The following is a 16262-nucleotide window of genomic DNA, read 5'->3' as shown; positions in this document are numbered from 1 at the left end:
TCTTAAAGACCCTATCACCAACAGTTACATCCTCTTTCGCCCAGCATTCCCATCGGACAGAGTCGAGGGGGTTGTACTCTGCCAGCTGAACTTCTTCAAAGCAGCATTCAGTGCATGTTCTGTACATAACACTCTTTCTTATCAACATTACATGTAATGCTTTTGAGCAGAGAGGATAGGCTTTGCATTTGAATTAAGCCCCTATGTGCCATGCTGTCAATTAGTAGACACGTTTTCATGTTGAAAACAGGCGCAGGTATTGTGGTCGGTTGCTCTGGCCTCTCTTATATAAAATGGCCTGTATTTAGTAAATTGCCTGTAAGACATTACGTATTTGCATCTGGGATCTTTGAGGTAGTCACTGTGGAGGTCTTGCATTGATTTTGTCAGAACTCTCCGCTGTTTCTTTTTCACCCTGTCCACAGTGTCTTTTTTCCCCTGCAAGCAGTCTGCTGTTGGTGTCTCTTGACAAGAACAACTCTACTTCTTTTCTCTTTACGACTGCATTTTGTTTCAGCTGTGGCTTGCTGCGTTTCTCCCTGACACTTTTGTTTACTCTCTAGACTGGTTAGCTTCCCCTTGATTTGTTTTGTATGTTCCTTTAATTTGGCTACAGTGGCCTGTGTTGGTGATATTGAAGGTGTTGTTGGTGGCAACACTGGAAGTTCAGGTGGAGGTTGGGCCACAGGTCCTGTAGAAGGTTCCACTGGCTCCTCCATTACACTGTCAGGAGACAATGGTGTTGTGTTAAGAATGGCACGTAATGCCTTTTTCTCTGCCATACATCTTTTTTTTTGGATTCCTTCCAAATCTTCCTCAATTCAGTTTGTCTCTTCCTTCCTAGTGCTTTAATGTTGAATGTATCCAATTCCCAGAGAGCCTTCTTTTCATATCTTTTTAAAATAATGATAGAATGTAAATGAATGGTTCAACAGAGAAATTAATGTAATGTGTACTTAATCATGAACTCATGACCTACTGTTCTCCCTACAAATGTAACCATTTGTCAATTTCTTATAAAACACAACATAGATAATTATTCTGTAATAACAAGCTTATTATGTAACTATTGTTGAACCTGAACCTCACACAGGTCTATTCTGATACTGAATAATAAGCAGTCATTCAGTCACTCAGCAAGATCCCTGAATTATTTTAAGATGTATATGGCAACATTTCATTTTATTTATTTATTTACTTTCTCCGTCGTTCTTAGGATCGCCTCCTTTCTCTGTGAATCCTTTTTAATTCGCTCCCTATACTGTCTGGTCCTCTCTTTTGCACTCATCTCTCCCTCAGTTCTTTCTGTTCTCGAAAAAAAAAAAAGTTAAATAGCATTATAGCACTGTTTTTATGTACTTTGTTTGTTTATAGTTATTACATTATACATTATAGTTATTTTAGTAACACTTCAGAACATTTTATTTAGTCTCCAAAAAACAGCAATAAACATTAAAATTTAAGTCATTATTGAATTTAAAATCATCAATACTGGTCAAAAAAGAATGAAAAGTATGTTCACAAACTTTACTTATTTGCTTTAATAGCTTCTTAAGGATTTCTTCCCCTATGGTGTGACAGGCCAAAGTCTCACACCACAGGACATTTGAGCTTTTGTGGCAGTTAATAACAATTCTTATACTAGCTGAATTGTCATTAGCAATTAGCATGGTACATTCGCATAATATTACATAGTCCTGCTGTTAAAAATACAAATTTGAATAAAAAAATGAAATTTAGGGGTGTCACACCAAAGGACGAAAAAACTTAATTTCTGTGGTCTGAAAACATAGTTAAATATTTGAACAATACTGATAGAAATACTCACCATGTGCACTGCTCATGGCCTTCATAGGGGTCTTCAGTCACATGACCTTGAATGGGGTCTTTCAAATGTATTTGTCCATGATATTGCCCAACTTAATATCAGGTTTTTGCATAACACCAAAGGACATTTTTTTCTGTGACAAACTTTATGAAGTGCTTACACTTTTAGAAATGTATGTATAGGAAAAATGATGGGCATTTAGAGAAATAGACACTTGCACAATTATGCCAGGAGTGTTCATTAAGATTTTTAAACATTATTTTATTTATTTATGAAAGTCAATATTTATGAAAATGTTGTCTATCATCACACCATTGGACGATTTTAAGATTTGGCTCAAAGTTGTAATTTTTTTTTTTAAATAACTCCGGTATTAAAACAACAAAAAAAAAATGTTTAACCATTTACAGTATTCTAAATGATGAAAATGTTAAAAAAGAAAATTATCTTCGGTGACAGTGAAAAAGCCACGTCACATCAACTACTCACATATATATTAAAAAACTTTTTCGCAGGGTTAGGAAAATGTTAGATCGTGATCCTGCCTCTGGATGCCGTTCGAGATATAGCCTTACTTAATGTGGCTTTGTTCTGGTTTGCCGGTTTCTTTTCTTAAATCTTCTAATTTCGCAGGTTTATTTTATTTATTATCTTTCACTTTTAATCGCATCTCTTGCTGTGTGTGCTAAACATGGGAAGGGAAATTAAAGATTTAATGAATTAAGAATCCATTTGATTTATTAATTTGTTCCCTTATTTCAGTTAAATCATGGGTTATTTAGGGAACAAAATTAACGAAACATGGACAATTGCCACAAATTAGTAAGACGTAGGAACGAATTAACAAGTTGTAGGAATGAATAGACTATCTGTCCTGTGTCCCGCAGCCCTGTAGAGTGCAGTTATCTGATGAAATGACTTAGTTACTACATTTCTATTGCTTTTCATGTTGAACTTTTGTGATGTTTCTATTTTAATGTACTTTTAAAGTTTAAATCACATTAAAAGTTTAATTAGTACACTGTGACTGAATGATGATGCTTTTATACCCGCTCACACGTGTTCAGCTCATGAACCACACACAGCCCAACATCACATCCGTTAACCGACCATCGACAGCCTTTATCGATCAATCTCTTATTGACAATTAATCGGTAATTGATTAATTGTTTGCAAACCAACAGCAGAATTTGCAGATTTGGCTTCAATTGTCTGAATGTCTTTATGTTCTCCTTGTTCTTAAATTTCCAGGTATGAATGAGAATCCCATTCAGTCGATTCACTGCATACAGGAACTGAACAAATCATTCAAAGTGATTCATGAACAAATGCATACAGGCTTCTTGAACAGAATATACTCAAAAAGGGATTCATTTATTAATGTGGCATCGTTCATGACCCAGATAAAATAATAAATTACATTTGAGAAGGAGTTGTTAAGGAGACAGAATCAGATCTGAATGTGCTGGATCTGAAGATGATCTACTCATTGTGATTGTTTTTTGTATGACTTTGAAGAGCATATGAATTATTGAAACACTTCCCACAGTCAGTGATACGGTTTCTCTCCAGTGTGGATCCTCTCATGTTTTTTCAGATGTGATGACTGATTGAATCTCTTGTCACAGTGTGAACACTTGTGAGGTTTCTCTCCAGAGTGGATCCTCTGGTGCCGTTTCAAATTGCCCGTTGTAATAAAAGTCTTTTCACACTCAAAACACGTGTACTCTCTCACACCAGTGTGTGTTTTCTGATGTACTTTCAAACTTTTTAAACATGAAAAACTCTTGCCGCACAAATGACATGAATGTTGCTCCTTCTTTACATGAGCTCTCAGGTGTATCTTCAGGTCTGAAGCTCTGAAATATCTTTTGCCGCACTGATCACATGAGTACAGTTTCTCTCTAGTGTGGATGTGCACGTGTCTCTTTAAGCTGAACAATTGTTTAAAACTCTTCCCACATTGATCACAAGTGAATGGTTTCTCTCCAGTATGAACTCTCTTGTGAACATCAACACTTAGTTTGCGTGTGAAACTCTTTCCACACTGAGTGCAGCTGAAAGATTTCTTGGCTCTTCTTTTCTTTAAATCTTTCTGTTTGGTTTGAGAAGACCTCATGGGTTTTTCTCTACGTTTGACATGATTTCTCTCCTTATCTTCACTCAATTCTTCATTCTCCCCATTATCTTCATTTAACTCTGAAATAAAAGTAAAAATGTTTTATTTTCAGTTAGTCAAAAACAGAGAAAAGTGAAAGGTGATAAAAATGAACCCTGATGTATACATATCTTTTTGATCCATTTTTATAGATTATGTCTCTCTGAAATTGTAGCTGTATTGTATTTGTAAATATTATAGACACAAATCACGTTTCTATAGGGAGAACTATTAAATATTTTTGATCAAGAACAAAATTATCTAACATACATTCATTTTAGGTGTGCAACAACTTATCGATAAAATCGATTATCCACGATTCTTGTTATCAATTAGCCGGGTCTGCCCGCACGTCCAACTTCAGCCGGTCGTGTCAAATTACATCACTAAATTATGCCTTTCTATGGACAAAATGCATTAAAAACAGTGGAGGAAACAGAATGAGATGCTGCGGGAGGAGAAAGCGATCCAAGCTTGCATTAGCTGGTTACTGTTCGGTGCACAGGAGAGAGAGATCGAGAGCTGCGTATCACGGACATCGACACTGAACCGAGCTCTCTTCTGCAATGTTCTCCTCGAAGTCCCTCCTGCACCTGAACGAACAAATACAAATCACAGTTTGAACAAACAAAAAGATGTGAAAGAGCCCAATTCAGTACTCGCGGTGTTCTGGTGTTCAGGGCTCACGCAGAGAAAGGTGTCTCAAAACACTTGAACATCGAATTTGCTTATTTTTGCTCTTGCGCTGACAAATACATACAAAATGTGTCAAAATATCCACCTTGGAAATTATGCTCGAAAAAACTGTCAGTTATTTCTTAAGTGAAAGTAAAAAAATGGGATGTGTATTATATTGGATGTGTTCATCATCTCTTAAAGTGACCGCGCCTAATTTAGCTACTGGCTGCTGTAATGTTAATCCAAGACAGAAAATCACTCACTGCTCTTGACTGAATTACTTTGTAGCTTCAACAGTCAAACCAAAAATTATTCAGACACCAGATATAATTTTTGATATATATAGCAAAAAGGTGCCTGAATAAATGTAGGTTTGATTGTATATTTCATTCTTACATTGAAGACTATCCAGTATTTCTGTACCTTGACACCTACAAACGTGAAAAAAATAAAAATAATTGTGTAAATGGCACAAATAAATAAAAATAAACGAACATACAAATTAAACAATTTCAAACAGGGCCCACTGGTACAACCTTCACCGGGTCCCCGCTGACCCCAGCTACGGCAATTCGAATGAGCCATTTTAATGTAGATTAATCTATGCCCACCACTAATATATATACATATATATTAGAGGTGGGCATAGATTATTTTTTTAATCTAGATTAATCTCACTGTGATCTTGAAATGAATCTAGATTAATCTAGATTAAAATGGCTCATTCGAATTCTGCCGATTCAGAATATGTGTGTTACCCAAATAAAATTGACAAACAGTAAGTCTTTGAGAAGGGGTTTATCAAGCTAGATGGTGCATTAGAAAAGAGGCTCATCTCCTGTTTCCAAAATGCGTCACAAAGTGCTAGAAAAAGCTGTAAATTAATTCCCCATTACACAAGGTGCAAACAACCGTACACCTGTTTCACACATACTCCGTCTGCAGTGTGTATGCGTCAAATATTTTTTTATGCACCAATGTTAACGCAAATGCGTCCTGTGTGAAAGCACATCGAGTCCGTGCTGCACCACATACATAACGCACACGGACTGCATACGCACTGCAGACGGAGTATGTGTGAAACAGGCATGAGCAGGGCCGTAGCTGGGGTCAGCGGGGCCCCGGTGAAGGTTGAACCAGTGGGACCTGTTTGAAATTGTTTAATTTGTATGTTTGTTTATTTTTATTTATTTGTGCTATTTACACAAAGTTTAAGTTTGTAGGTGTCAAGGTACAGAAACCAAATAATTAAATGTAGAATTGCACTGGATAATCTTCAATGTAAAAATGAAATATACAATCAAACCTACATTTATTCAGACACCTTCAACATTTCTCACATTATTACAGTTTTGCTATATATATATATATATATATCAAAAAAATATATATCTGGTGTCTGAATAATTTTTGGTTTGACTGTTAAAACTACAAAGTAATGCAGTCAAAAGCAGTAAGTGATTTTCATTTTCATTGTCTTGGATTAACATTACAGCAGCCAGTAGCTAAATTAGGCGCGGTCACTTTAAGAGACGATGAGCGCATCCAGTATAATACACATCCCATTTTTTTCCTCAAATGTTTACTTTCACTTAAGAAATAACTGACTGTTTTTTCGAGCATAATTTCCAAGGTGGATATTTTGACATATTTCGTATGTATTTGTCGGCACTAGAGCAAAAATAAGCAAATTCAATGTTCAAGTGTTTTGACCAAAACACTTGAAAACGCTTATTTTTAGCGTCTCAGGACACCTTTCTCAGCGTGAGCCCTGAACAACAGAACACCGTGAGTACTGAATTAGCCTTTTGCCGAGCCCCGCCCCCCTTAGTTACTGTTGCTACCTCCGACAAACAAATGGTCAAACACGACCAGCGCGACCATGAAGGGAAGGGGTATATCAGTGCGTGTCAGTGACCTTTTTTGGAGCAATACCTCCGCGATATCCTCCAGATCGAGGCAAAAGGGGTTACAGTATGCAGTGTAGGGATACATTCAAAATATAAAAATACGCAACGAAGGAGACACGACTACTATCGATGCTAATGCTTACCGGTCTTAAGCGAAATCTGAGAAACCCCATGACCTGTACCTCAAATGCAACCAGCACCGCCTTGTGGACCAGTCATGCTCTTGCACTGCCGGGATAGTTCTCTTTCATATGTTATGGTCTATTATTGTCTATTGCGAGTAGCGATTTTGTTCAAATACAAGGGTATGTTAGCTAGTTAAACCTACATGTGTGTCAAAGCCATTCAAAGCTAACTAACATTTCTCTGTTGTTTTGAGAATCAGGATCAGAATGTTTTATTTCTATTTTTGATGAACAGAATACACAAATAGAAAATAGCTTTGGCTTAAAAGGTGAATAACAGATAAAATAATAAAATGAAATTCATAAAATAAAATATAAGGCATTCAGATATCCATTTTTTTTTTTTATCTGTAATGTTCGACGCATTTAACTGGGAGTGGGGCCGTCCACACTGTTTTATCTATTGTAGGCATCGCTGACGTTGTGTTTTCGGCTTTGGGAATGGAAAGAACACAACTCCTCCAGACAATCTCTCGGGGTATATAGTGTCCGATTTACAAACACCGTGGGCGCACCGCTTCACCATCTTGCTTGGAGTCGATGTTTGTCCGTAGTAACGGTTGCTATGATGTGTGATTGGACAATGGCTGTTCTGGGGTAGGGGCCGGCGAAAGGCACCAATGGTGGGCTCAAATTGGGCTCTTTCACATCTTTTTGTTTGTTTCAAACTGCGATTTGTATTTGTTCGTTCAGGTGCAGGAGGGATTTTGAGGAGAACTTCGCAGAAGAGAGCTCGGTTCAGTGTCGCTGTCCTTGATACACGGCTTTCGATCTCTCTTGTGCGCACCTAACACGGCACGCGAGTAACCAGCTACTCTGTTCAGCTTTTCCGTGTCTTGTGTTTGGATGCTTTAATGTTTAAATCGACAAGCGGTAAGGCTTAACAACACGTGAAAAAGATAAGCTTTCGAAAAGAAACAGTGGCCCGTCAACTGTCCTGAGCATCTTTTTAGGCTAGCTTCAGCCAGTCTGTTATATAAAATATCAAAGGTGAAAGTCATCATAGCTTGCATTGTATAGACCCAGCTCCCAACCTAACTTTGAGATTAGATTAACGGCGATATTTTTTTTTTTAAGCGCCCGATAAGAGTCTCGCGTTAACACAGCACGTTAAAGCCTATATATATATATATATATATATATATATATATATATATATATATATATATATATATATATACGTACGTATGTATGTATATATGTATGTATGTATGTATATATCGAGGGCTTGGAACCAGAGGGGCGTAAGTGGCATTTTGGGGCGAAAATGAGTTCTATATATCAAATTAAAGGTCTTGATGAGCTCTATCTAGTTGTGTCAAAAAGACGCATCAGAAATCAACCTGTATTGAATAAAGCAACAAAACAACAAAGACCTAACACAAAAGTCTGAGCATTGCTTGGAGCCAGAGGGGCGTATGTCCACTTACGCCCTTTTGGCTCCAAAAAATACATGTATGGCCTACACATTGTTTGGAGCCAGAAGGGCGCAAGTCCACTTACACCCTTCTAGCTCTGAACAATACAAGAGCCTACAGTATTTTTCAGAGCCAGAAGGACGTAAGTGGGTGGTGCCCCTAAACAGCACTAGCTAAAATGGCTGACACACATGCTGCACACATGGAACTGTCTGAGGCAGAACAAATTTTGATGAATATAATGAAGCAAACGGATGAATCTTGTTAAGAAGTGACAGATGAAGAGATGTTTTTGTATGCTGCTCCTCACTTGAGTGTTGGAGGTAAGACACATGCATTTAGGGGGAAGTCGTGGCCTAATGGTTAGAGAGTCAGACTCGCGATTGAAAGGTCGTGAGTTCGAGTCCCGGGCTGGCAGGAATTGTAGGTGGGGGGAGTGCATGTACAGTTCTCTCTCCACCTTCAATACCACGACTTAGGTGCCCTTGAGCAAGGCATCGAACCCCCAACTGCTCCCCGGACGCCGCAGCATAAATGGCTGCCCACTGCTTCGGGTGTGTGTTCACAGTGTGTGTGTGTGTGCACTTCGGATGGGTCACCATACTTGGCTGAATGTCACGTCACTTTTCACTTTCACATTGATAGTCTAGCCTTCCTAGCCTAGCATGCTAATACCTTTGTCTTGGTCTAACCTGGCTAACTGTGATTTAAAGTAGCCTAATATTCTGGCATAGACTATTAGGTAACACTTTATACTTGATTTACAAGCATATCTATAATGTGTTTAATAAATGTATTTTCACACTTTATTAATGATCAATTTATAATTTCTAAATGAAGTATAGCATTATTTAAACACCAATTGTTTAGTTGTCAGATAAGATCACTTAGAAATTGTAAGTAAATGATTAATAAACTATTTAAATGTACATTCATACATATTATTATTCAGACATATAGTAATAGTTGCTTGATGTGTTAATAATGATTTATGTATTTCTACTGTAATTAAGGGTTAATTCAGGTAGTTATAAAGCATTTAGTAGTGGTCAACTATTTTTGTGAGCTCATCTAAAGTGAGGACTAGTTATGCCTTGTACTAGTTATGCCTTGTCATTAATCACTATTAATGATTAATAGTGTGCAGTTATTATAAAGTGTTACCGAATATTCTTTTAAACATTCACAGTCAACTTAACTCTAAGCCTGAACTAATAGATTCAGGGAATTCATGTAGGATATTAATACATACTGTATGTAAATCATAAAGGGACAGAGCCGAATGAGGTGAGGGAGAGAGATCGGCTTAAGGGAAACATGGAGACAGCACAAGATGGAGAAAGTGAGTTCTGACTTGCACTTTTTGAACATTAAGCATAACCTAATTTAACCCTTAATCATTCAGTTCATGTAGGATAATGGTATGTTATCTGTTATCAAGAATCTGTTTCAGGCCCAGCCAGGCTCAGTAGGCCTATATATATATAGATCTCATATTTTATAGACAGTACTACCAATATAGGATAATGGTAAATATTAATGATTAATCGTTTAGGGACACAACCACATGAGATGAGGGAGAGAGATGAGGAGATTGGAAGAGACACATGCACATAGAAACAGCACAAGATGGAGGGAGAGAGACAGACAGACAGAAAGAGCATGCAATTGATGAGGGACACACAGAGACAGAAGAAGCTCTAGGGAGTGAGACAGTTATTGTGCTTGAATTTGTTCAGGAGGGAGAGGCAGACAATGGAAAGGAGGAGGATGCCAACACACAAAGAACGAGAAAAAGAACAAACCCAAGAGGTTAAGAAATTCTGGCCAAAGCTACATGAATTCACATGACATTCAGGTCCCAAGAAGGAGGATGAGGGAGAAGAACTGTGCCTCCTGTTGCCACAAATGCAATGAAAACTTCCCTGAGGAAGTGAGGGAAAAATATTTGAATATTATTGGGAGATGCAGCGAGGCAGAGAGACTTTATTGTCAATCATGTTGTCAAAAGAGAGAAAATAAACAGGGAAACAATCTCAAGAAGAAATCATACATTTGAGTATTATTTAACCTCAGAGAGAAGACAGATTAGGGTATGCAATGACTTTTTTTTGAAGACCCTAGACGTGTCAGAGAAATTTGCACGGTCTGCAGGCTGCCATACCTCTAACACTCTGACAGTGGGCAGTGAGTGAACTTTTTAGTTCAACTAAAGTGAACTAAAAGTGAAATGTGTAATAAACAAGAGAAATGTTTTAAATTAAACGCATTAATGTGAATTCATGAATAAAATTAGAAATGAAACTGTTTGAAATTAAATGTTAAACTGTTTGACATGAATGTGGACTCAGAAATGAGAACTGAAATTAAACGGTTAGAAATTAAATGTTAAACAGTTTGAAATGAAATTAAATGACTATGTATACAGTATTTTAAATAAAATGAAAAGTTATGAAGTTAGATTATTTTTAACCTATGTTTTTACCATTTTCTGCATTGATCAGCAGATACGCCCTATTTTTCCTCAGAAGAATTGGAAATGTTTGGTGCCAAAAAGGCATATTTGATGTTCTTGCCATATTTTCAAGATTTTGCAAGGTTTTATAATATGTTCATTGTGTTAATATGCCATAATATATTCACTTAATAACTTACTCGTATAAGTATGTATGTGGTTGCAATGTTGTGGTTGAAGGTTAATAAATACAGTTGATTGAAGTGTGGTCAAAATTTTGTTTTGGCTCTCCTGTAAAGTTTGTCAAATGCCACTTACGCCCCTCTGGTTCCAATATATATATATATATATATATATATATATATATATATATATATATAGCTACATTCTGCTGAACAATAGTAATAGTACAAATGGCAAATACTTGTCTTTAAATTAAACCAGACTTTTAATTTGATGGGTTGAAGTACCTTTATAGGTCTATGTGATATGACGCTAGTTTTACTCAAATCAAACGGTTAAATGTTCATGAAGTGACTCTCAGAGCAGTTCTGGAGATGTTGTCCATGTGTTAACATTCCTATTTAGTGAGACAACACAAACTGAAATCACCGAGAGGGACGTGTGTTTCAGTGTGTGTAAAGTCACGCTTCTGCGTCATTCATTAACACAGATTCACAGAGCATGCATTCATATTTAAATAGACTTTACCGGCTTAATGTTTACAGATATTAATCCATATCGCGATTTCGGCATCACGGAAATCAAAGGGTCCTAATTTCCAAAAATAACTTTGAAACATTGATTTAAGACAATCTTGTTTTAAAATAAAAAACCTGTAGATGTACCACAAATACTCATTAAAGTTGAATGAAGAATAAAAACACCAACCTCCTTGTTCCTCTTGTTTTATCCTCCAGGTTTCTGATTCCTCTTGTTTTATTCTCCAGGTTTCTGGTTCACTCTTGTCCTCTTCTCTCTCCTCTTTAACAAACATCATGTTCACAGCAGCAGATCTCAGTTCAGATGATAAACTCCTCCATATATTCCTGCTTGATTCAACACTTAGTCACGACTGTGAGGATGATAATATTACAGGTATTTACTGACCTAACTCAAAAACTGTACAGTATTGTCTATTTAGAGAAACAATTATTTTTAGACGTTTGTTTCACCCAGCATAACAACAAAACAACAGAGAGCGCGGTGAAACAAATCTTCTTCCTCTGAGGTTTACTGGTGTTTGGCGAACGGATGTGTTTTAGCGCCACCCGCTGGACTGGAGTGAAGCAGCGAGAGGGTACGATCAATCTGCACAAATAAATGATAAACATGGACTCACTCACGTTGATCAACACCAACAGCCTTCCTGAATGAGGATTGGTAGACAAAAAGGACAAAAGTCAAATATTTTTACTTAAAATCAGTACTAATGGTTAAGGGCCATTCCACCGAATCCAGAATTCTTAGCTTTTAAGTCATTATAAATGTAAATGTCAAATGTAATATGTTAATTTATTCTAGTGTAGATTCAATGGTATGTTAGTTGTAGAAGTAAAAATTTATACTCGAGCTCTTACTGCATTCCTTTTATGCTTGATTTCTGTGCATTTATTGCAGAATTTATCACAGAGCCGAGGCTAGAGGGCAAAATGTCTGCTCTTCAGATAAAAAGAAAAATGGGAGAACCTTTTAACCCCTTAACTGTCACTCACATTTTTGAACATAGACTTTGTAGACTTTGATAGACTTTGATCCAAACTTACATTTTTATAATTCATGAATGAAAATATTTAGTTACATGATATTGATGTACCATTTACATGGTAATGCAATGTCTGATTTTAAAATGGGTTTTAAAGGATGAATTTTGAGATTTTAAGTTTTCAGTCGATATATAACTTGTGATATAATGATTTCAAAAATGTGATAGAGAAAAAGTCAACAAAGAAGTCTTTTTTTTTTTTAAAACAAAGGTCAAAACTCCAAAACCTGAGGGTGCATTCTTGTCATAAATTAATCTATTACTTTTCCTACATAATTTTGATTAAAAAAAACATTGGTAAAATATATATTTGGGAGTCTTATGTCTTATGGGAGTCTTACCTTTCCAACGATACATAGTTTGTCAAGATTAGATTAGATTTGATTGTAATATAGTGAAGTAAATGTAGGCATCCCACAGAGGGGACAGGTGACAGTTAACAAAAGCAGCATCCTGGAAATGGTATTCTGCCATGGATGAGGCAATAAGGGGACCTTCCATCACACCACCCACCCTTATTGCCTCATCTGGCCCGGATCTTGCTGTTACCTCTCCATCCTCAGTGAGGAAAAGGAAAAATTTTGAGGAGCTGATCCGAGAGATGGAGGAGAGGGAGGCTGGGGAAAGCGATGAGCTGCTTCAAAATCCCCTGATGACTGCCTTGCTCATTCTGTGCACAAATGTCGTGCACAGTAGACTTCAGGATGTCAAAGGCGAGTGACACTAACCGGTATGATGCTGCATGGGCCAGCCAGTACAAGAATACCAGCACCTCAATGTCCTTTTCCCAGCCATGGTTGCATTCAGGTTTCACTGCAGCAATCAAGGATTGGATGGACTGCCGTGAAAGTCGGAGTTTGGGGCGGAGGTCAGCTCCATCTTCAAAATACAGCCGAAGAATTGGCACAGCAGCATTCAGGTGGCAGTAGATTGTAGGGCTCGCAATCTGTAGGCATGTATATAGCTTAATTTTAGAATACAACTTTAATTAACAAGATACTTGTTTCTTGTGTTGGCTTATTTGTAAATATAGTATGTCTGTATTTATATATATATACGATCCGTTTCTTATGCATGATGTATTTGAATATATATATATATATATATAATGAAGACATCAGATGTAAAAGCCTCTAAGTGTCAATTGAAATTTTCTCCTAGTATTATAAATATGCCAGTAAAATTAAATAAAAATGTATCTTTATCGATTCATTCATTGATGGTAATTTCACAAGCTGTACTATATATATATATATATATATATATATATATATATATACACAGGCACACTGCGTGTGCTATTACCATCAATGAATGAATCAATAGAGATACACACATAAGTAACATATGTAACGTTCTCTATTGATTAATTCATGTTTATTCATCAATGGTAATAGCACAAGCAAATAAATTACCTTTTCCTTGCCAAAAATCAACATCTGTCATCGTTCACAGGTTTGTGTGTTTTTCTGAGGTAAAATTTATTAGCTAAATAAATTATGATACTTACGTTATTTGAGAAATTCCGTAAAAGTTCCCGACGCCTCCTCTGGATTCTGAGCTCGAACAATGTAAAAACGGTGATGAAGGCAGAAAGTAGAACTAAAAACATCGCTTGCAGTTGGTGCAGTCAGTGGAATGGGCTCTTTCAATTTTCGCTGTTATGATAGCTTATGTCACGTGACATTTCTAATATGGTGCATGTAGTACGTCCGGACTCTATTCATACTACCCGTATTCATATTATAGAGAACATACTTTTTAAACGGTCGTGAAGTGCATTCTAATTTAAATGTAGTACCTACTCACATTGTACGCGATACAGTGTCGGACACAGCCTTGGAGCCACAAAATGGCGGCAGTGGAGCAAAGAAAACGAGCATAGACTGTGCATCGATCGACTTAAGATTCAAACTCTCTTCGATATAAAAACATACCTTGTGTGAGTCCTTGTTTTTAATGTTGTTCATATATTATACGAGCAAGAATACAATGTTTCCCCAATATCCACACGATTGCAAGTGTGACATTGCTTTTAATAAATCAGTTTATTAACTGAAAATTTTCAATAAATGAAAGGGTAATATTAAGTGATGCTCATTTTGAACAGTAGGCTATTGTCAGTATTTTTTACTCTATTTTGCAGTGAAATAATTGTTCCAACAAAAGCCACAGCAGAACTATTGTGCATCTCCAACACAGCTCTGTTTCATGAACGAATTGTGAGAGTCAATGATTCATTCATAAATACAATTAGTTTCTAATGAATGAATCGATGGCTCACTCATAAAGACATCGACTTACTGCCACCTACTGGCTGTTTTTAATTTAATATTTAAAATAATTACTCTCTATTTAAATTTTTTTTATTAAAAGCATTATTCATTTTATAAAGGCAAAAATGCACTTGATTTAAGGGGCAAATTTTGTCCCTTAATGGAGAAGGGTCACCTGCAGTCCAAGTGGATGAGAGGGGGTATGCAGAAGAATGTTAAATGCCTCGGGGAGACGCCCCTCTAAAAAGTTTGAGAACCACTGACTTGTAATAAATGAAGTGCCGCTCATCGATAGTTTTATGAAGTTGGAACAGTGTTTGTCTAACATCACCATCTTGTATTGTGTGTCCTTGTATATACAGAGCATGACGGCAAAGCTATATAAACACGGGGACCTTAAAACAGATGAGCAACAAGTTATAACCGGTACATCCTGTTGTGAAAATTTCTTTATGCATATTTTTTAAACTTCTAATGGCTATTGCAATAATGTTGTTGTAGTATTTATCGACAACATGGTTCTGGGTTCTTACAGCATTACAGTCATAGGCAAAGGTTAAAGAACAGTCTTAACTTTTGTCCATGTCTGTAATTTCTACAGTTGATTCCACATTGCTTCATAATATAAAATGTGTGTAAACACATAGTTAAAAAAAAAATGATATCACCTATAGAGTATTTATGTTACAGTATTATCTTATATGTAAAAGACTTATTTAAGTCACTGTATATGATGTAAAATATACAAAATTACCCATTGGAACATATAAACATTTGAACATTAAAGGTCCCATGACATGACATTTTTAATATTAATATGAGTTCCCATAGCCTGCATATGGTCCCACAGTGGCTAGAAATTTCGATAGGTGTAAACCAAGCCCTGGGTGTCCTGCTGTGCCTTTCAGAAAATGAGAGCTCAGACGGGATTGACTGATTAGTGATTTCTGATGTGAAGCTTATTATTCAAGTTCACACAGACTTTATTTCCAAATCATTTAATACAGTTTATGCATCAGTGACTCAAGCCAGTGGCTAAACAATCAACTTCACATTGTTTTTCTTAATAGCATAGCATGAAACAAATCTGTTATTTAAATTGTCATTAAACTACAAAGAGCAAAGAAGCTCCCTTTATAGCTGTCAATCACACATCGCGAGTATATCTGCACACTTGCCCAAACTGACGTTATAATGAATAATGCTGTTATGCGTCACGATCATCAGCTGGAGTGCCCATGAACTCCTACAGAGGGCACTCCACTCAAGACTCTGGCATCTTGTATTTCCCAACTCCATTTCCCATAATCCCATGCATATGGCTAATCACAACCAGGTGTTCCCCATTACCACTCCCCTATATAAACTGTGTTTGGACTTTCACTTACTGCAAAGTCTTGTTTAGTTCTTTTTGGCATTTCCGAGCGGTTTCCCTTTGTTTGTTCCTTCCGTGTTTGACTTTGGATTGTGTATATGGCCTTTGATTCTCTGCCACCTGCCCCGACCTTTGTCTGGTACTGTTTCTGATTTTGGATGTCCCCTGCATACCTGACGCTGTTATCTGATCATTGCCTGTTTGACTACTCTGT

The 16262-nt window shown here is 36.7% G+C and overlaps 1 protein-coding gene across 1 annotated transcript; it reads right to left on the bottom strand.

Moving 5' to 3' along the window:
• Nucleotides 1-3178: 3178 nt before the first annotated feature.
• LOC113077183 (zinc finger protein 239-like) lies at nucleotides 3179-11855 on the bottom strand. Its single transcript, XM_026249643.1, has 2 exons — nucleotides 11524-11855; nucleotides 3179-4027 (listed from the first exon to the last, which is right to left on the bottom strand). Exons 1-2 carry the CDS (start codon nucleotides 11630-11632, stop codon nucleotides 3378-3380), a joined length of 759 nt encoding a protein of 252 aa, XP_026105428.1. The 5' UTR covers nucleotides 11633-11855; the 3' UTR covers nucleotides 3179-3377.
• Nucleotides 11856-16262: the final 4407 nt, after the last annotated feature.

Source organism: Carassius auratus, unplaced genomic scaffold (genome assembly GCF_003368295.1).
Source record: "Carassius auratus strain Wakin unplaced genomic scaffold, ASM336829v1 scaf_tig00021918, whole genome shotgun sequence".
Lineage (NCBI taxonomy): Eukaryota > Metazoa > Chordata > Actinopteri > Cypriniformes > Cyprinidae > Carassius > Carassius auratus.
The sequence above is the reverse complement of the archived record's forward strand: the minus strand, read 5'-3'. Positions and strand labels throughout refer to the sequence as shown.